The sequence below is a fragment of the Culex pipiens genome, chromosome 2 (assembly GCF_016801865.2).
Source record: "Culex pipiens pallens isolate TS chromosome 2, TS_CPP_V2, whole genome shotgun sequence".
Taxonomy (NCBI): Eukaryota; Metazoa; Arthropoda; class Insecta; order Diptera; family Culicidae; genus Culex; species Culex pipiens.
In genome coordinates, this window is record NC_068938.1 from 25,799,202 (window position 1) to 25,821,587 (window position 22,386).

General features: G+C 37.5%; 2 protein-coding genes across 2 annotated transcripts; one reads left to right on the forward strand and one right to left on the reverse strand.

Annotated features, from left to right (window-relative positions):
* The first annotated feature begins 128 nt into the window (after positions 1-128).
* Positions 129-14,527, forward strand: LOC120414545 (protein artichoke-like). Its single transcript, XM_039575758.2, has 5 exons — positions 129-482; positions 7,234-7,373; positions 7,431-8,264; positions 8,325-8,434; positions 13,923-14,527. The coding sequence occupies exons 1-5, from the start codon at positions 196-198 to the stop codon at positions 14,502-14,504; spliced, it is 1,953 nt and encodes a 650-aa protein (XP_039431692.1). The 5' UTR covers positions 129-195; the 3' UTR covers positions 14,505-14,527.
* Positions 14,528-14,666: 139 nt separating this feature from the next.
* Positions 14,667-19,980, reverse strand: LOC120414547 (COP9 signalosome complex subunit 2-like). The gene is given in 5 exon segments (XM_039575761.2): positions 14,667-14,905; positions 18,334-18,588; positions 18,590-19,233; positions 19,295-19,489; positions 19,684-19,980. Coding segments are annotated over 5 exon segments (1,293 nt in total). The 5' UTR covers positions 19,738-19,980; the 3' UTR covers positions 14,667-14,760.
* Between the last annotated feature and the right edge of the window lie 2,406 nt (positions 19,981-22,386).

Here is a 22,386-nt window from a genome sequence, read left to right on the forward strand (position 1 = left end):
AAATGTCCTTATGATTCATACCTTCAAGCCACTGATAAGAGCAACTCTCGCACCGTGTTCAAACCCTGGCATATCTTATCATTTGCGCGCCCCGCGGTGTAGAAAGAAAACAGCACAATGAATCGATTGTCCGCGCGCAGAACGCGACGCCCTTGCGTAGCAGCTCGCACAGTCTGGTCGTGGCAGCCGTTTGCAATGCATCTCTTTCGAATATTCGCGCTCCTGATAGCGGTCCTCGTAACGACTTCAGCCCGCGCTGAAGTCCTCCCCGTACTCGAAGTCTGCTCCGTTTGTCGCTGTCTGGAAGATGTGGAAGAGTCAACCGTGGCGGTCGAGTGCCTCGGCGAATCTCTACGCCATGATCAGCAGAGGAACAACCGCCTGGATCTACGTGGCATCGTGTGGCCGGTGGCGAAGGATCGCAACGGGACGCTGAAGGTGCGCGCGTACTTCGCCGACCTGGAGCTGCACTATTTGCCCAAGTGAGTGCCGTTGACCTTGTGTGGTCAAGGTGATGCATTCAATCAATATCCGCGTCGCCGTAATCGAGGAATGAGTATTTCACATAGTTTGTCAAGCTTTAAGCGGGGTTGCTTCTTGGAAAGTGGACTAACTCAGCGCTCAGAACGTGAAACTGATAACGGGCGAGCGAGCGAGGGCAACACAGTGTTGTGCAGTGTGTCGCGTGTTATCAGAATAAGTGAATCAACAGCAAAAAGGGTGAATGCTTGCGAAGGTAGCAGCGCGTTATCATATCATCGCGAGAGGTAAATAAGGCGTGATAAGGGAACGCTCTAGGGAGGGGAGCGTGATGCAAAATCAACACGTGGTGGAGAGAACGATGGCGCGAACTGTTTAGCAATAAAGTGAGAATGATTCAGTTATGCTGGGAAGGGAAGTGTTTACTCAAGAGGCTTTCGTGGTGTGTTCTTAGAGGGGGAAATTAGATTTTTTTTCTTTAAAATAGTCTCGCAAATTAGTTAACCTTTTGGAAGTCGCGTGTTTAGCGTTTCATACAAGTGCCATTACAAAGTGTGTACAAAGTACAGGTATGCGACTGTCGGTGGGCTTATCGATTTTTGAAAGGAAACATTCTAAAAACAATTGAGATTTTTTTTTATTTCTGTTTAAAATATTTAACAAGATTTGAATTTCGACGAAGAAAACGGTTACTAACTTTATTCATTATTTCTGTAAAATTTTCCGTTCGTATGCAATATGTTTTAAAGAATAAAATTAAATGGTTTTTGCTGGCTTATTTCAATGCGACTGCAAATTACAAACGTTTAAATAAGTTGACTCAAAAGGCCGAATCTCAAAAAGCAGAATCTTGGCACGCCTAAAATTAAAAGAACAGACTTGGTTTTTTGCTCATGATGAAGTAAAACAGAGGGAAAAGCCATAACAATAATCATTTTATTTTGCGGCAAAAAAAAAAAACAACAATCACCGAAATTCTCGCATATTGACCAGGTTAAACACTCGCTCCCAACTTCATCCAGTTTGATTATGTTCACTATTTAAACAACTTATTTCGTGAAACTTGGTGGTAGGTCACTTTTTCGTTTGACACTTTCTAATTTGAACCCCGTTGGTTGGTCAAAGTCAAACTAAAAGTGAAGAACTGTCACTTTTTACATGGCCCTCACGCACACTATCAAAACAAAAATTTGATAGTGTGTGTGACCTCCGCGTAAAAAGGGGTATCAACCCGTTCGTTTGACAACAGTTGGAGTCACACCATCGCACAGTGGGATAAAAGGGCCCAAAAAAATCATGTTGCAGTAATTTTTTGGGCCCTTTTTTCCCACTGTGCATCGGGGTTTGAGTGTATCCGAAGGCTTTGGTAAAATTTCACTTCGGATAATCGAATCACGAGAATTTTTGTTCGTTGTCATATTTTTGATTGTTGAGCTTTAGTACGACCCCTAAACTACTCTAAAATGATTTAGAATTGTTAAATAGAAGATGGGGACCATCCATAAACTACGTGTGGGGGGGTGAGATTTCCAAAAAAAGTGTACACGTGGTTTGTGGATGGTCCCATGGCGGTGATAAAATATTTTAGAAATATTTTTTTTGATTTAATAGGCAATTAACCATTCACATTTGACTAAAATGGGGTCGCAGAACACTAAGAAAACAAATTAAAACTCAGAAAAAAAATCTTCCCTTGCAAAATTTCAGATACGATTATCCGAAGTCTCGATATTTCGTAATTCCGATTATCCAAAGTTCGATTATACAAAGGTTTGTATAGGACTTCGGATAATCGAATCAAGAACAAAAAAATATTTTATTCAAGATTTTAAAAATTCAAAAATGCAAAAAGTCGAAATCTTAAAAAAATAATTTTAAATTAAGAGATCTATAATTCAACAAATTCAAGAATTCAATCGTTCAAAAAATCCTAAATTCAAAAGATTGAAGACATTTTTTTTGCAAAAAAAAAGGTGCAGGTGGTTATGTTACACATGACCAGTATGCCAAAGAACTTTGCAAGATGGTTGTTGAAATTTTCGATTACATTGTCTGGTCCAAATTTCCCAAGATTCACTAGATTCATAATTACCATAAAGTTTGATACCCATATTGCCCCTACTCTTACGGTTCGGCAAATGTCCTCCCATCGGAACATCCCCGGGGCCTCCGGCCACTCCGGATTGTAACCACTACTGCCGAAATGTCAAGTTTCATATCCAGTATCAAAAACCAAAAAGTTTGATACCCATATTGCCCCTACTCTTATGGTTCGGCAAATGTCCCCCCATCGGAACATCCGCGGGGCCTCCGGCCACTCCGGATTATGGCCACTACTGCCGAAATGTCAAATTTCATGTCCATTATCAAAAACCATAAAGTTTGATACCCATATTGCCCCAACTCTTACGGTCCGGCAAATGTCCCCCCATCGGAACATCCCCGGGGCCTCCGGCCACTCCGGTTTATGGCCACTACTGCCAAAATGGCAAATTTCATATTCAGTATCAAAAACCATAAAGTTTGATACCCATATTGCCCCTACTCTTACGGTCCGGCAAATGTCCCCCCATCGGAACATCCGCGGGGCCTCCGGCCACTCCGGATTGTGGACACTACTGCCGAAATGTCAAGTTTCATATCCAGTATCAAAAACCAAAAAGTTTGATACCCATATTGCCCCTACTCTTATGGTTCGGCAAATGTCCCCCCATCGGAACATCCGCGGGGCCTCCGGCCACTCCTGGATTATGGCCACTACTGCCGAAATGTCAAATTTCATGTCCATTATCAAAAACCATAAAGTTTGATACCCATATTGCCCCAACTCTTACGGTCCGGCAAATGTCCCCCCATCGGAACATCCCCGGGGCCTCCGGCCACTCCGGTTTATGGCCACTACTGCCAAAATGGCAAATTTCATATTCAGTATCAAAAACCATAAAGTTTGATACCCATATTGCCCCAACTCTTACGGTCCGGCAAATGTCCCCCCATCGGAACATCCGCGGGGCCTCCGGCCACTCCGGATTGTGGCCACTACTGCCGAAATGTCAAGTTTCATATCCAGTATCAAAAACCAAAAAGTTTGATACCCATATTGCCCCTACTCTTATGGTTCGGCAAATGTCCCCCCATCGGAACATCCCCGGGGCCTCCGGCCACTCCGGATTGTGGCCACTACTGCCGAAATGTCAAGTTTCATATCCAGTATCAAAAACCAAAAAGTTTGATACCCATATTGCCCCTACTCTTATGGTTCGGCAAATGTCCCCCCATCGGAACATCCCCGGGGCCTCCGGCCACTCCGGATTGTGGCCACTACTGCCGAAATGTCAAGTTTCATATCCAGTATCAAAAACCAAAAAGTTTGATACCCATATTGCCCCTACTCTTATGGTTCGGCAAATGTCCCCCCATCGGAACATCCGCGGGGCCTCCGGCCACTCCGGATTGTGGCCACTACTGCCGAAATGTCAAGTTTCATATCCAGTATCAAAAACCAAAAAGTTTGATACCCATATTGCCCCTACTCTTATGGTTCGGCAAATGTCCCCCCATCGGAACATCCCCGGGGCCTCCGGCCACTCCGGATTGTGGCCACTACTGCCGAAATGTCAAGTTTCATATCCAGTATCAAAAACCAAAAAGTTTGATACCCATATTGCCCCTACTCTTATGGTTCGGCAAATGTCCCCCCATCGGAACATCCCCGGGGCCTCCGGCCACTCCGGATTGTGGCCACTACTGCCGAAATGTCAAGTTTCATATCCAGTATCAAAAACCAAAAAGTTTGATACCCATATTGCCCCAACTCTTACGGTCCGGCAAATGTCCCCCCATCGGAACATCCGCGGGGCCTCCGGCCACTCCGGATTGTGAACACTACTGCCGAAATGTCAAGTTTCATATCCAGTATCAAAAACCAAAAAGTTTGATACCCATATTGCCCCTACTCTTATGGTTCGGCAAATGTCCCCCCATCGGAACATCCGCGGGGCCTCCGGCCACTCCTGGATTATGGCCACTACTGCCGAAATGTCAAATTTCATGTCCATTATCAAAAACCATAAAGTTTGATACCCATATTGCCCCAACTCTTACGGTCCGGCAAATGTCCCCCCATCGGAACATCCCCGGGGCCTCCGGCCACTCCGGTTTATGGCCACTACTGCCAAAATGGCAAATTTCATATTCAGTATCAAAAACCATAAAGTTTGATACCCATATTGCCCCAACTCTTACGGTCCGGCAAATGTCCCCCCATCGGAACATCCGCGGGGCCTCCGGCCACTCCGGATTGTGGCCACTACTGCCGAAATGTCAAGTTTCATATCCAGTATCAAAAACCAAAAAGTTTGATACCCATATTGCCCCTACTCTTATGGTTCGGCAAATGTCCCCCCATCGGAACATCCCCGGGGCCTCCGGCCACTCCGGATTGTGGCCACTACTGCCGAAATGTCAAGTTTCATATCCAGTATCAAAAACCAAAAAGTTTGATACCCATATTGCCCCTACTCTTATGGTTCGGCAAATGTCCCCCCATCGGAACATCCCCGGGGCCTCCGGCCACTCCGGATTGTGGCCACTACTGCCGAAATGTCAAGTTTCATATCCAGTATCAAAAACCAAAAAGTTTGATACCCATATTGCCCCAACTCTTACGGTCCGGCAAATGTCCCCCCATCGGAACATCCGCGGGGCCTCCGGCCACTCCGGATTGTGGCCACTACTGCCGAAATGTCAAGTTTCATATCCAGTATCAAAAACCAAAAAGTTTGATACCCATATTGCCCCTACTCTTATGGTTCGGCAAATGTCCCCCCATCGGAACATCCCCGGGGCCTCCGGCCACTCCGGATTGTGGCCACTACTGCCGAAATGTCAAGTTTCATATCCAGTATCAAAAACCAAAAAGTTTGATACCCATATTGCCCCTACTCTTATGGTTCGGCAAATGTCCCCCCATCGGAACATCCCCGGGGCCTCCGGCCACTCCGGATTGTGGCCACTACTGCCGAAATGTCAAGTTTCATATCCAGTATCAAAAACCAAAAAGTTTGATACCCATATTGCCCCTACTCTTATGGTTCGGCAAATGTCCCCCCATCGGAACATCCCCGGGGCCTCCGGCCACTCCGGATTGTGGCCACTACTGCCGAAATGTCAAGTTTCATATCCAGTATCAAAAACCAAAAAGTTTGATACCCATATTGCCCCTACTCTTATGGTTCGGCAAATGTCCCCCCATCGGAACATCCGCGGGGCCTCCGGCCACTCCGGATTGTGGCCACTACTGCCGAAATGTCAAGTTTCATATCCAGTATCAAAAACCAAAAAGTTTGATACCCATATTGCCCCTACTCTTATGGTTCGGCAAATGTCCCCCCATCGGAACATCCGCGGGGCCTCCGGCCACTCCGGATTCGTCGACGATCCGAAAATTATGAGGTGGAGTGGGGGTGATTTTAGATACATCAATCTCACGTCTCTCGATTGACTGATTGGGAAACGTTCGTTCATCCAACCAGCGTGCACCAAAAAGAGGGGAAATTTGCCGAGAGGGGAATTCGTCACGTAACGTTTTCGCTTCGCGAAAATTTTGGATTGACACCACGTATAGAAACCTTAGGACAAAGTTCTTTGTCAAAATCAAAAAAATTCTGCGAATAATGAAATTACACAACTTTTATTGCGGATTGCAAAGATTTTTAGACAAACCCCAAAGCTCTGCTTCAAATCGATGATAGCTTTTATCCTGGACACACTGGCTGTGCGTCGAATTAGGTGCAAAATTTGTAATATTTTTCTTTAAATTTGGGTCTCTATCGACAAAATATGGCTTTAAAAATTCTCCAAAGTCATCTATATTCTATATCTAAGATGGCAGAAAAAATAAAATTTTAGAGGATTTTTAAATTTTTGAATCTTAAATTTGAGTTTCCTTTTGGTCGAACTTTAACATTTCGAGTCTATAAATATGTTTTGTTATACAGTCCAGACTCGATTATTCAAAGTTTCGATTGTCCCAAGTTCGATTATCCGAAGGTTTGTATTGGACTTAAGATAATCGAATCATGACATTTTTTTTTCGCATTTTTTTAATTTTCTTGTTTTTAACATCTAATTCGAGTTCTGCGACACCATTTTTTTAAATGAAAAATTGATTTTTTTCGCCATTTTGGCCGCCATCCTGGATTAAAAAAATCTAGATCATTTCAAACTAGTTTAAGCTTTACAATCATCATCTTAAGCTTTACAAACAAAAATAAGACAACGACATTTGAAAGAGCTAGTCGTTGAATGTTGAATGCGCTCCTGTCTGATCTTCATCAAGACGTTACCGTCAGTGAACGCACACACGCAGCTAAAACTAACGAATGCCGAGCTCGACACGAAGGCACATGCTTTTTCTCCTTCTCTCGTTTTTCTCTTTGCTCTTTGTGCAGTGCGGTGACGGTGGTGACAGCAATCATTTGAATGCAGTTAAGGGGAAGGTGATCCGAATTTCAGTTCAATTCAAACGAACGAGCTCTGCGCGAGATGAATATCAAAGTCAGGTTGACAAAGTAAAGGCGGAGCGTCAGTCAGTCACCTTTCACTAAACATTTCGAATGTTCACAAGCCCTGCCTGATATACAGTTTTTACTAACTGCCTGTTCCAACCAATGAAACCATAAGTTAAAAATTAAATTTCAACTGCACTAATTATACAACAACTAACAAAAAACATTCAAATCGCTTTTCCAGACTTCCTACCAGCACCAGCTTGATCGAGCTGCATTTCGAGAACGACTCGATCAAATCTCTCCTCACGGAACCTTTCGACAACTTCAAGAACTTGGAAGTCCTCTCCATTACCAACAATGCCCTTGCTTCACTCGATAAAGGTAAAATTATTATACATTACCATATTGTTTCAAAATGTAGAGAATCCCTTTTTCCAGACTTCTTCACCGCTCCCAACACCCTCCTGAAGCTGGACCTCTCCAACAACTCCCTAACCGCGGTAACGGCGCTAGAACGCGCGCACTTCCAAGCACTCGAGTCGATCGACTTATCGCACAACAAGCTAAAGGCCGTCTCGCATCAGCTGGTGCGCGCCCTGGAGTCCGTAAGCCTCGTCCGGCTAGAGGCGTGCGATATCTACAACTGGGACAGCGGCGATCGACCCACGCGCTGGCAAGTGCTCAATCTCAACCGGAACAAGCTGACCGTCGTTTCGGCGACCACGTTTGCCTCGTTGGAACGGCTGGAAGCGCTCTATCTGGCTTACAACGAAATTCAACACATTGATCCTCAGGCGTTTGAGGGGTTGAAGCTGTTGGAACGGCTAGATCTGTCGTACAATCACGTGACCAATCTGGAGGCTAATCTGGTCCTTCCGGAAGCCCTGACGATGGTCAACGTCGCCGGGAACGGCATGGAACGGTGGCCATTTGACAAAATTTCCCAAAACCTCAGAATCCTGGAGATTCAGAACAACGCCATAACCGATTTGAGCACCGGCCAGCAAGTTTCCGTGATCATCCTGAACGCCAGCAACAATCGATTGGACACATTTGCCGGAGATTCATTCCCCGAGGTGACCGAACTGGATTTGTCGTTCAACGCGTTGACGGACGTTCCGCGCAACTTGGGCAAACAGTTGCGCACGTTGGTGCTCGATGGTAATCCCATGCAGAAGGTGTTCTTCGAGACGGAAGTGCCGCTGAGTTTGCTGTCGCTGAATTCTATGCCGGAGCTGACCGATTTGGATGCGTTTAGCTTTTGGAAGCTGGGTAATTTTTGTTTACTGAATACGTTAATCCACAAATAACAAAAATACTATTTTTTTTTAGTGGGAGCTGAGTCGGAAAAGGAGCAGGACTGCGTTGAGATTCGGATCTCAAACTGTCCCAAGCTGCGGCATATCGATGCGAAGGCCTTTGAAGAGACGTCCATTTGTAAGGTAAGGTTGAGGAACGTCTCAGAAAACGGCAATTTTGAGCAAGCAAAAAAAACTTATCTAGTACAGGGTGACCACTCAAATCCCATTTTAAAATCTCCGATTTTTTCCCGACTTTTCCAGAAACTCAAATAATAGGCATTTCTTATCTTAAAATGATTTGAAACAAAAAACTCTTTATAAAAAAGTCAATATCAACCATCGAAAAAATATCTATATGAATTATAACAAATCAAACTATTGACATTTTTTTTGGTAAAAAACAGAAACTTAATTATTCAGTTGGTTGAACATGATTTTACAAAGTTCCGCTTTTAATTTTGTGAATTTTTGCATTGGATTTTTTAATCAATGTTTTATTTTATTTTCAATGAAAAATTCAGTTTGGTAAGTTTTCATGTTTCACCACTTATTTTATACGAAATGCTAAAAGAGACAAATTGTTAAAACATATTTGCAATAACTTAAATAAAAATAACATGAATATTTTTTTTGGCGATCTCAATTATTTTTTCATGTTTTCAAAAAGAAAATAACTTATTTCCATTTTTTATATTCAAAGCGCCGGGACCGTGGTGTAGGGGTAAGCGTGGTTGCCTCCCACCCAGTCGGCCTGGGTTTGATCCCAGAAGGTCCCGGAGGCAAATTTTGAGACGAGATTTGTCTGACCACTCCTTCCGTCGGACAGGGAAGTAAATGTTGGCCCCGGTTTAACCTAGTGGTTAGGTCGTTAGCTCAGTCCAGGTGTAGGAGTCGTCTCCCTGGGTCCTGCCTCGGTGGAGTCGCTTGTAGGCAGTTGGACTCAAAATCCAAAAGGTTGTCAGTTGGAATCCCGGGGTGGATGGAAACTTAGGTGTAAAAAGAGGTTTGCAATTGCCTCAACAATCAAGCCTTCGGACACCTAGTTTCGAGTAGGAATCTCGTAATCGAGAACGCTAAGGCAATGCTGTAGAGCGAATAATTTGATTTTTTTTTTTATATTCAAAACGAACAACGATTGGATTTTATTCGATATTTAAGTTTTCCGATGGCTAAAATCAAGCTTTATCTATAAATTTACCCATGCTCACAGAAATCTCAATGGAAATATTTGCAAAATAAAAATATTGGAAATAACTTTAAATTTAAAAAAATAGTTAAACAATTAAAAACATTTGCTACATTTGCTGGCCACAATCGTTAAAATTAGGCTCTATTTTTATATGAGTTTTTCATTAACTTTGTTTTAAGATAGATGTTACCTCTTGTTTGATAAAATAATAACCGTCTCTTGTTTCATATAAAAATATCATGAATTTTCTGTGTCATCCATCCAATATTTACCAGGAATTTAAGGAGTTACATACATGTAGAAAATCACAAAATTTCATTTTACAGAAAATTTATTAAATCCACATAAAAGATGGTTTTCAATCACTCCTGAAAGGTTCATGAAGATATTTCATGATTTAACTGAGTTAGAGACGATTCAAGCTCAGAATTTTGCCATGCGCAAAGCCAACTGTCTAACTTTCTGAGCGTTTTTCTCTGAACACCAAGTTGATTTACGGGTGCCAGGATATCTCGAGATGGGATGGACCAAATTGGCTGAAATTTTGGGTGAAGACTCCCAAGACATGTCCCGTGTGCATGACGAAGCCCTATTTTGAAATTTTGAATTTTCAAAAAATACAAAAATCAAAAACTGTCGATTTTTATATGAAAAACAGAAAAATATTTTTATCTTTTTTATAAATAAACTTTTTGAAAATCGGCCTTCGTCATGCACACGGGACCGGTTTAATGAGTCTTCACCAAAATTTTGAGCCGATTTGGTCGAAGCAATGTTGAGATATCGTGGCACCCGTTTTCTAAAACTGCTAACTTCAAATAGCTATATCTCGGCAATGATACAACCAAATGTCTTCAAATATGTTTTGTTAATAGATGAAAATGTATATTTTAATGCCCCGAAAACAGATTTTGAAAAAGTTTAATTGTGTGCTCAAACATTTTTGCCGATTTACATGTATGTTACCCCTTAAGTGTCTTAAATAACCGCTTCATTCTCAAATAGATGGAAATAGTGGAAGGAACCTTAAATTTAATGTAAGTTCTTATGGAAGAGTTGAGTGAATGTAAATTTAAAATTGTACAAAACACTAAAATAATTTTCAAGATTTAGAAAATATTAAAAAAAAGTATATTTAGTATTCCCGACTATTTGAGAAAAATTTCCGACTTTTTTTAGATTTTTTGGTGATTTTTGCGAATACCCGACTTTTTCTGACTTGAGTGTTCACCCTATAAAAAATAAAATTCGCAAAAATTCTAAAAAAATTCAATAAACCCAAACACGCCAAAAATTATTTTCAATGCAGAGGAATGCATTTTGAAATCTAATTTGCTGCTTTCAAACGGCTTACAACTTAAAAAAAAATCATTCTCCAGAAGAGACCATTTTCCTGAATACCATTTCTCAGAAATACATTCGCCAGGAAACTTTATGAGAATAAAAACGAAATGAATATTTTGTTGTCTCTTTTAAATTAATAATTAAATCTAAAAATCTTTTTAAAAAGAAAAATTAAAGTTATTTTCAAAATCTTCAAATCTTTTGATGAAGATGATCAAAAATCAAAACAAAAAACCAAACATAGAAAACAAAAAACTTAAATCAACAATCAAAGAACGGAAAACAAAAAAGCAAAAATTATACAAAGATAAACAATAAAACAAAACATAAAACAGCCAGCAAAAAAAAAAAAAAAACAAAAACAGAAATCAAAAAACTAACACCACAAAACAAAACAAAAGACCAAAAACAGAAAACAAAAAAAAAACCAAAGTAAAAAATAAAACAACACAAAAAAAATAAAAGCAGACAAAAAAATATCGAACTACAAAAAAAAAAAACAAAATAAAATAAAACTGAGCAATTCCATGTCAAATAGGGAATCGGTTGTACCCGACCCTCTCCGATTCCAATGAAACTTTGTAGACATGTTATCCTACGCTTATATAAGCCATTTTTGTGTATATGAAGCCAATTGTACTCGAAAATGACATTTGAGAAGGGCGTAAGTTATTTAGATATTTTTGTATTTCGTAATTTAAATATTGCTGTATCTCGAAGCCGTTGCATCGTATCAAAAAGTGGTCAAAGACAATTTGTCGTTTGTCTTTGACCACTTTTTGATACGATGCAACGACTTTTTGATAACGATGTAGGAAATTTGACGGGCTTTCCGAAAAAAATACACTGAAAGAAAAAAACACTCCACTTTTATGAGATTTTTCGATTTTAAAGTTTAAAAGTCAAATTTGAGGATGAGCCCACGATTTTTTTTCGTTCAAATTTTTTGTGAAAATAGCCTAAGATGTTACAAAAAGACTCACGAAAAATGCAGGATGGAGCAACGCACCTAAAAAAATACAAAAAAACATTTACTGAAACTGTTTTTTTTTTTCAAAAGTGCTCTAAACATCAAAATTTTCAAAATCCGAACACGAGAGTCGATTCTCCAAACAATTTTACACAAAAGTCTCCATATTGACCATTGTCCTAAGTCCAATCCTTGTGAAGTTACAGCGGGTTTAAAAATAAAAATGTTGAAAAAATAGGTTTTTTGATGGTTTTTCGCAATTTCTATATGACAGACTTGATTTTTTAGTCTCGAAAATATTTTTAATCAGAAAGCTCGTCTAATTTCCTATAAGTTTGCCTTTAACCACATTTCAATTGGATGTATGGGCTTACAGAAAAAAATATTTTCGAGACTGAAAAATCAAGTCTGTCATATAAAAATTGCAAAAAACCATCAAAAAACCTATTTTTTCAAAAAATTATTTTTAAAATCACTGTAACTTTACAAGGATTGGACTTAGGACAATGGTCAATATGGAGACTTTTGTGTAAAATTGTCTGGAGAATCGACTCTCGTGTTCGGATTTTGAAAATTTTGATGTTTAGAGCACTTTTGAAAAAAAAAAACAGTTTCAGTAAATGATTTTTGTATTTTTTTAGGTGCGTTGCTCCATCCTGCATTTTTCGTGAGTCTTTTTGTAACATCTTAGGCTATTTTCACAAAAATTTTGAACGAAAAAAAATCGTGGGCTCACCCTCAAATTTGACTTTTAAACTTTAAAATCGAAAAATCTCATAAAAGTGGAGTGTTTTTTTCTTTCAGTGTATTTTTTTCGGAATGCCCGTCAAATTTCCTACAAGTTTGTCTTTGACCACTTTTTGATACGATGCGACGGCTTCGAGATACAACAATATTTAAATTACGAAATACAAAAATATTTAAAACACTTACGCCCTTCTCAAATGTCATTATCGAGTGTAACTGGCTCCATATACACAAAAATGGCTTATATAAGCGTAGGATAACATGTCTACAAAGTTTCATTGAAATCGGAGAAGGTCGAATAAAAAGTACCTAAAAAATTCCTGTTTTGGGCTGGAATTGCTCAACTACAAAAACCAAAAAAACAAAACAAAAAACTTGGAAATTTAAACAGGAAACAGCAAACAAAAAGAACAAAACACAGAAAACAGAATAAGAAAAAAACAGAAAATAACAAACAGAACAAAAACAAACAAAAAAATCAAAACACACAAAAAAATACAGTCTAGACTTCGGATAATCGAATTATGACAAAAAAAAAAGTTTTTTGTTCTAATATTTTCGATTGTCTAGTTTTTTTTAAATTTATATGTATTCAGATTTTGTTTTACAAAAAAAAACCTAATAAAAAAACAAAACACAAACAAAAAAAAACATAAAGCATAAAAATCAAAAACAGCAAACAAAAAAAAATTAAGGCACAAAAAAAACTAAACAGAAAAAAACACAGAAAACAAAACATACAAACCAAAAAACATAAAAAAAATCAAAACAACATAAAACAAAAATCAAAAAACCAAAGACAGCAGACAAAAAACAGAAAACAAAATAGAAATCGTAAAACAAAACAAAAAATGTTACAAGTTTCTTCCGTACGGGTCTCTTTAAAATAATTTTCGATTTTTGCGTAAATTTATTTCTTTCAAGTCGGGATTTTTATAACCCTTCAAAAATAAATAAATAGTGCAACACTGCCAAGAATGTGAATAACCATGGTAACAGAATGTGAAGTATTAAAATAAAAAAATATTCTGCGCCACATTAATTTCAGCTTCAGTAAATTTAGCAGCCCCTAAAATTATATAGGGGAAATTCTTGTATGTTTGGCAGGTCGCTCCTAACTCCATCCAATTTGATGATTTTCACTATTTAAACAACTAATTTTGCAAAACTTTTGATAGAAACTTGCTTGCTCACTTCTTTTGAGCTATTTATCACTCGATTTCAGTTGAAAACGCTTTTAATCAGCTTTAAATAAATGTCAAAGTTCTGACCTGCCAACATTAGAGGCACGCTGAAATTAGATGCTGTTCCCCTAGATATCCAAAAAAGAAAAAGTTCCAAAAAGCAGTAAATACCCGAATCAAAAATTTCCCTTCCAGCTCGACCTCAGCTACAACCAACTGACCTCGATCCCGCAAACCCTCGTCAACTGGGACGACCTGCACGGTGGCATTAACCTCCAGGGCAACCCGTTGAACTGTGACTGCACCGAACAGTGGCTCGTGGACGTCATCCTGCCCAAACTCTACGACCAGGAAGACTTACAATACCTACTGGACGACTTGCGCTGTGCATCGCCAGCGAATCGAGCTGGAAAACGACTCGTCAAGTATTTGAACCATCGTGATGCGTTCTGCGGCGGCGGCGGATCGAGTAGTGGTGGTCCTCGGATGGAACGCTTGCAGATGGAGTCCGGTTCGAGGAGGCCGTCGGCGGCGATTGCGGTGGACAGTTCGGACGAGATTGCGCAGGCTGGCTTTTTGTCGCGGATTATTTGCTCCGTCGATGATCCGGACTGCTTGCACGCCCACGAGGGGCACGGGTTGGTGGCGCTAGGCGTCATTGTGGCCGTTACCTTAATCTTAGCGATAACGATGGTTGTAATTTTGGTGGTTCGAAGGTTACGACCGAATCCGCCGGTGTCGTCTGATGGGGTGTGGTTGATGCGTAGCAAGTATTGAATAATAATTAAGAGAAAAACATATTCAAGGGCGTTCTTTTATTCTCTAACGATGACAAAACAACTCAAACCAGCTGAATATTCTTAATAACAACGAGCGCGTTTCATCCGTTTTTGCTTTATTGTGTGTGGGATTCTTTTTGTTTTTACCTTTTTTGCTGTGTGTCTGTCGAATATTATCGTAAGTAGCTTTTTCATTTCTCAGCTGTGGGGGGCTCATCACCGTTCAGTTCCGTCTTCATCTCTTGCTCCTGCTTCTAAGCCATCTTGTTGATGATGGCCGTCTGTACCGAGTTGATCTGGTTGGACCACTTCTCGATGGCGCTGTCCCGGGCGCCGCAGCGCGCCTCCTTGTTCAGCTCCAGCACCTGGTTCACCTGGTCGATGCGGCCCTGGATGGTGCTGCGAGAGAAAAATAAGAATTTGGAGATATTTTTTTGTAAAACTATCTTAAAAATGTTCAAATAAACAATTAAAAATACAAAAATATGCTGTCAACATAAACAGTTAAACTATGAACTTAACAACAAACTTTATTTATTAAAAATACAAAACTTCAAACATTAACGAACACTATTTTTCATTCATGAAGAAAATTGAAACAATCAGTTTTTAACAACTAATTAAAACCATTACAATACACGAAAAGTTTCATTAAAATAATTGCCAAACATAAACATCAATCCAACATCTTTGTTTGAAAATATAGAAGTAAAAGAATACAAAAAGTTGAAATTAACCTAATTTAAAATTATATTATCATTAGGCCGTTGCGAAAATTTTTCAAAGTTTATGTAATAGTCTAATAGCTCCTTCAATAAATTTATAGAAAAAAATTATTAACTACAAAAACAATGTTGTCAAATTCCAATTGGAATCGCTTTTCAAACATTACGCTGATGATAATCCTTAAAATTCGGCTCAAATAAGGTTTTTCAAAAGCTTGGTTATTGTTGAAGGCTGATACGGAGCTCGGAAGGAACTCAAAATTTCCAAAACAGTTTTCACGTGGTTTATGAATGGTCCTGAAATTATAAGGAAGAATTTTGTTTTTTGCCTCCAAATGAAAAAAAAAAAAACCAAAGGGAAATTTAAACAAATCACATTAAATTTTCTGTCAAAAATCAAAAATAAATTTATTACAAACTTATGAATTTGAAGGCCTGGAAATGTTAGCAATAATTCTGAATTCAAACATACAAATGATAATGAGTAATAAAAAAAATAATAAATCTGCGTATCAAAAATTAAAGAACACAAATATATAAAAAATAAATGATAATAAATCAATAAATCACACATTCAAATCTTCATAATTCAAATAATCCATAATAACAAAGCTCAAGCATTTTAAAATTTAATAATTGAAAAATTCAAAAAAATAAACTAAGAAAAAATAAAGATTAGTCAAACTAAAAAGTGACGAACTGTCACTTTTTACACGGCGCTCACGCACACTATCAAAACCAACGTTTGGCAGTGTCTGTGAACTCCGTGTAAAAGGGGAGTCAAACTAAAAAAGTGACCCCGTTCGTTTGACAACTAATGGTGTCAAACCATCGGGGTTTGAGTATATCGAGAATGTAAAAGTTTAGAACATTAAATTCAAATTTTTATTAATGCTACAAATTCAAAAATAAATTATTAAAATTTTTAAATTTAATAAGTGAAAAATCTTTTTAAAATCAAAAGTTCAAAATTTTAAAACCTAGGAACATGAAAATTGAAAAACAGTTGATTGAATATGTATATTTTTTTTAATGACGGCATTTTCTTTAGAAACTTTAGAATTTAAGAATTTGAGAATTTAAGAATTCAAGAATTCAAGAATTCAAGAATTTAAGAATTTAAGAATTTAAGAATTTAAGAATTTAAGAATTTAAGAATTTAAGAATTTAAGAATTTAAGAATTTAAGAATTTAAGAATTTAAGAATTTAAGAATTTAAGAATTTAAGAATTTAAGAATTTAAGAATTTAAGAATTTAAGAATTTAAGAATTTAAGAATTTAAGAATTTAAGAATTTAAGAATTTAAGAATTTAAGAATTTAAGAATTTAAGAATTTAAGAATTTAAGAATTTAAGAATTTAAGAATTTAAGAATTTAAGAATTGAGGAATTTAAGAATTTAAGAATTTAAGAATTTATAAATTTAAGAATGTAAGAATGTAAGAATTTGAGAATTTTAGGATTTAAGAATTTAAGAATTTAAGAATTAAAAAATTAAAGAATTAAATAATTTAGGAATTTAAGAATTTAAAATTTAAGAATTTAAGAATTAAAGAATTAAAGAATTAAAGAATTAAAGAATTAAAGAATTTAAGAATTTAAGAATTTAAGAATTTAGGAATTTAAGAATTTAAGAATTTAAGAATTTAAGAATTTAAGAATTTAAGAATTTAAGAATTTAAGAATTTAAGAATTTAAGAATTTAAGAATTTAAGAATTTAAGAATTTAAGAATTTAAGAATTTAAGAATTTAAGAATTTAAGAATTTAAGAATTTAAGAATTTAAGAATTTAAGAATTTAAGAATTTAAGAATTTAAGAATTTAAGAATTTAAGAATTTAAGAATTTAAGAATTTAAGAATTTAAGAATTTAAGAATTTAAGAATTTAAGAAGTTAAGAATTAAGGAATTTAAGAATTGAGGAGTTTAAGAATTTAAGAATTTAAGAATTCAAGAATTTAAGAATTTAAGAATTTAAGAATTTAAGAATTTAAGAATTCAAGAATTTAAGAATTTAAAAATTTAAGAATTTAAGAATTTAAGAAGTTAAGAATTAAGGAATTTAAGAATTGAGGAGTTTAAGAATTCAAAAGTTTAAGGATTAAAGAATAAAAAAAATGAATTTTAGAAATTAAAAAACTCGAAAATTCAAAAAAAAATTACAGTTTATAGATTTAATAATTTTTGAGTTTGGAAGAAACATTTAGTAATTCAAATTAAGAATTTATGAATGTTTGAAACAGGAAATTCAAGAATTAAGGAATTTAAGAATTAAAGGATTTGTAAATTTAAAATTTTATTCCAGAATTTTGAAATTTCAGAATAAAAGTAAAGAATGGTTGAAAGAATATCTTGAGCACGTTCCTTCTGATCTCCGTACTTAGCTTAAAAGCCCTTATTTTCATATATATTTTTAATTAGGTCCTTTTCGGTACTGGGACCTGATTAGGACGTAGTCGGCAAAATATTGTTGAACGAGCGAGCCCAAAAATGCTAAAATTTATCATCAATGCAGAATAATGCTTTAAAATTTTGATAGAATATTTTTTTTGCCCCCTGATTTTTCGGAACATTTTTGAAGAGAAAAATATTTGCAACGGCATTAGTCAAGATTTAAAAAACATATTCATGAAAATAGTTGAGAAATTTTTTACTCAGATGCATGTCATCATCCAATATGTTTCAGTAGCATTCATATGAAAAATGTTTTTAATTTGTTTTATAGTCTGAATCGGAGTCGAAAAAAAAAACTGTCTGAGTAAAGACTAATTCTGAAAATAATATTTTTTCTGGGATTTAAAACAAACATTTCAAAAGAGCCAAATTGCGTTGTATCGTAAAAGATCCGGCAGCAATTTGTACTGATTTGACCTATGAACAATTTTGGAGTTTTTTTAAAGGTCCTATATGCTATGGGATTCCTTATGTTTACTAGAACCTTTTCAATAATAAAAATCTCGAATATTCTTCATGCTAAATCTGGACCAATATTTGAAAAGCATTTTTTTCTTCATTTGAGCACGTGTAATGAAAGGCCGTAAGAGCAATGTCTTACCGTGGTACACCCTCCCGAAATCGTTAGCAGCACCCGTTTCTACTCACTTGTCCAGAATGCACGACACCAGCAAGCTCTCCACCTCGACCGGCTCGATGTTCAGCTCGCTCGAGATGAACGGGATCGTGATCTTGGTGTACGGGCGGATCAGCTTGATCAGTACCTGGGAGCGGATGTTCCGCAGCAGGTCCTCGATGTGCTCCCGGATGAACGGGTCGGCCATGATGTTGTACCGGTTGTTTCGCAGGGTTGACTCGAACTCCATGATGTCGTTGTTCTGGTAGCTCACGACCAGGTTCGTCCTGCGAGTCGAACGGGTTGATGCCGGACTTCATGAGCATGTTCGCGAGGACGAGGTATTTGAGACAGGTCGTGCGCCGGGACGAGCCGGACTCGTCGTAGTTTTTGAACGCCTCGAAAAAGTCCGTGTGCGCCTTCTCGAACTCGCCCTCGCGCAGGTGCATCTTGCCGCCGCACTCCCGGATGACGCCCATGATGAGGGGGTGCGGGATGGCCGATTTGATGTGCAGGGACTGTTCGTAGAGGGCCTTTAGCTTTTTGTTGTTCTTTTGTACGGTGTACATTTGGATCTCGAGCGCGTAGATTTCCAGCAGCTGGGTGCCCTTTTTGAGGTCGTCCTCGCCGTCGTCCGTCTGGCAGGATTGGTGCAGCTGTTTGAGGATCTTCTGGAGCTTGCCAAAGTCGTTCCGGTCGAAGTACAGCTTCCCGAGCTTGGTGTTGGTTTTGAACCAGAGCCGATCGTTCTTGGCGTCTTTGAGCGCTTCCAGCGTGGTCTCGTAGAAGTTTTGCAACAGCTCCATGTTCTTCGAGGTCGAGATGTAGTCCAGAATCGAGTTGATCGACTTTTCCGAATGGTTACGGGTTACAGCACTTTTGATGTACGTCAGCAATTGCTTGTACCGGGTCATCATTTCCGGGTAGTTTTGCTGCAAAGAATTCAATGGTTTAAAATAGACTCAGATTCCCAAACGCGCAATGTTTTCTCACCAATTTGAAGTTGATCTTGATCATCTGCTTCAGGGCCTTGAATCCCCACTCTCCCTTCTCGTTATTCTCCAGGTCCAGCACCTTCTGGAACGACTTCAGGGCATCGTGCGGGGCCTCCTCCTTGAGCGCCTTACTGTTGTAGTACTGGTTCTCCAGGTCCACATCCGGCTCGGAGTTGCTGTCCTCGGAATATTCCTAAACAAAAAAATACGCAAATCAGCGCCCAAATAAAAAAAACGTAAATAAAAATAATCACAAAGAAAACATAACCTCAAACCCTCCCCCAGTCTCGGAAGTTTCCACCCTCTCCCCTTCGAGTGACCTCATCAGAAGAGCTGCGTAATCACGCACATCTCATCTCGCGGTCCCGCACAAACTTGGCCACTTACCAATCCGTAATCTTCCTCGTCCTCGCACATGAAGTCATCGTCGAGGTCGGACATTTTGGGGCTGCTTCAAAATCGCCGGGACCGAACGGAACAACAACACTCGGGGCGGAGTCACCACGAACCCCAACTTCACTGCCACTGCCGAGGCGGGTGGGGGTTGCAAGCTGTCCGGAATCGCGCAACAGGAGCTGCGAAAACCCGGAATTTGAACCTTTTTTTTTTGGCCGACCGACGAAAACTTTGCAAAATCGGTTTCTGGTTCTCTGCGGGCTCTTTTTATCCTCCTCTTCGTTTTGCGGCTTGTTGGCGTTTGGAAATGTCAGAAAAATTGCGAAACGCGATTTTTGCGTGTAGGGGTAGGAAAGTTAAGAATGGCACTGAGGGAAATGTATAAAAATAAATATTCAACTTTTTTTTTTTTAATAACACAGTTTGATATTTTTCAAACTTAAAAAACGCAAAAATAGTTATTTGGGAAATTTTCAAGAATTTGAGTTGATTTGAAGATTTTTTCATTGAATTAGAGAGAGTTTTTTGATGGCACGTGCGTACGCAGCAGAAAAAAACGGAAGATGTCGTTTAACGTTTCATTGCGCGGTGTTTGTTACCAATATTTAAATATTTCGATGAAAAAAAGTTGCTTATTTAAATGTAACTGAAGTTTACATACGATTTAATAGTTTTTTTTGATATAGTAATATTAAAAACCCACAATTGCCACATAAAGGCGAATCTCAAAACGCAGAATCTTGAGATACCGAGAATGGACGGATAACTGGGCGCTCGATAACTGGGCCGAAGCCCAGTTAAAAAGCAGACAATCGTCAAAAAACCAAAACAAACCAAAATTACAGAGGGGTTAATGGATGCAAAAATCATGTTCAATAATTTAAAAACAAACAAACTTTTATTGAGTTTCAAGTCACAATTAAATTAAAATGAAAAGTAAGCAATGTAAATAAATTTGATTAACTTTTATTTTAATATTTCTTCAAGAAAATATTATGCATCGATGGTCCCCTCGTTATGTTTCGTTCAGCCCGGTTAGCGACCAGCATTCGGTGACTGGGCTACGTTCTCAGCCCAGTTACCGAACAAGTACTGTAAATATAAAAATGTAAATGACTGTACATGCGTCCAAACTCGAATACCTGAAGGTCATGGAATTATTTCACTTCGGATAGTAAAATCACGATTTTTTCCACTGTCCTATTTTTAATTGTCGAGCTTAGGTATAACCCCTAAACTCTTGCCTAACCTACTCTAAAGTAATACAGAATTTTGTTTATACAAGATGATGGCCAAAATAGCGGTGATAAAATATTGAGAAAAAGCATTTGGTAATTAAATAGACAATCAACTGTTCAAATTTGACTAAAATGGGTTCGCAGAAATCGAATTTGATGTTAAAGCAAAGAAAATTATGAAATGGGGAAAAATATTTATGATTCGATTATCCGAAGTCCTATACAAACCCTCGGATAATTGAACTTCAGATAATCTAAACTTGGGATAATACGAGCATCGATTTCCGATCATTGAGTTAAAACAATAATTCAAAAATATAAAAATATTCAAGACTTTTAAAACTAAAAACAATTTCAAAATTCAAATGTGTATTCGAACATTGAGAAAATAAAATTATATAATTTAAAAATTCAAGAAATAATAAAATTCAAAAAAAAATAATAATAAAATTCAAAAATATAGAAATTTAAAAATATAAATAATAAATAATCTAATATTTGAAAATTACAATAAATCAAAATCCGGAAATTTCAAAAAATCTAGAATTAAAACATTCATACACATAAAAATTTAAAAATTCTAAATCTTAAACTTCAAAAATTAAATTTGAAATTCAAGGTAAAAGCGTGGGTAAAAGCCTCAAAATTTCTAAAAATCTAAAAAAAAATTCCATGAAACTGACAAAGCCAAAGTATTGATTGTTGATAAGGTCCTGTAGGGATTATGGGTTGCAGGATTGAATATTTAATAAATTATTAAATGAGTATTTATTATAAGATTGATATATTTTATAAATAAAAGTTAAGAGTGCAACAAGTGCGCACCTTCATGAATATTGCCTTGTTAGCTGATTGTGGGTTGAGTGCGAGAGCGCGCTAGCGAGCTGCGAGAGAGAACAACGAGCGAGAAAACAACGAGATGCGCGCAGCCGGCGAAAGAGAGAATGAAGATTGACAAATCTATTGTCTTTCATATGTTTATAGGACCTATTCAAAAAAACTCTTTAAATGCTCTTGTGTGTTGAGAGGGCAGAAGATTTTTACCATTCTTCCAAAATTTTTGGTATTGATTTCGTCATGCCGTATCTCTAACTTCTTCAGCATTTATGATCCCAAATTCGGATCCACTCTTGGATCCACTTTGGTTTGCGAATTTACGCTTCTTTTAATTTTGACTAAAATATTTCCAAAAATGATAATTGACAAAAAAATATCTGATTTTGCCTAGGATTTTGTGCACTTCGCTTCCAATTCCAGAGTTATTTTTGTTTAAAGGTCCTCTAAATATGTAAAACCCAATAGCTTTTGGGAACTTTAAAAAAAATCTCTAGAATTGTAGTTTTTGTTGTGCTAGTTTTATTTAAGTATAATGAAAATAAAATATTGTAACTTTTCTCGTCAATGATACCCAAATCTAGATAACAACTTAAAAAAGTTAACTGCAGGTCAACCAGAT

Bases quoted from the DNA above. Each gene is read 5' to 3' on its own strand.
- LOC120414545 (XM_039575758.2), top strand. From the start codon at position 196: ATGCATCTCTTTCGAATATTCGCGCTCCTGATAGCGGTCCTCGTAACG. The intron at 483-7,233 runs GTGAGTGCCGTT...TCGCTTTTCCAG, and splicing joins GAGCTGCACTATTTGCCCAA to ACTTCCTACCAGCACCAGCT. The intron at 8,265-8,324 runs GTAATTTTTGTT...ATTTTTTTTTAG, and splicing joins GTTTAGCTTTTGGAAGCTGG to TGGGAGCTGAGTCGGAAAAG.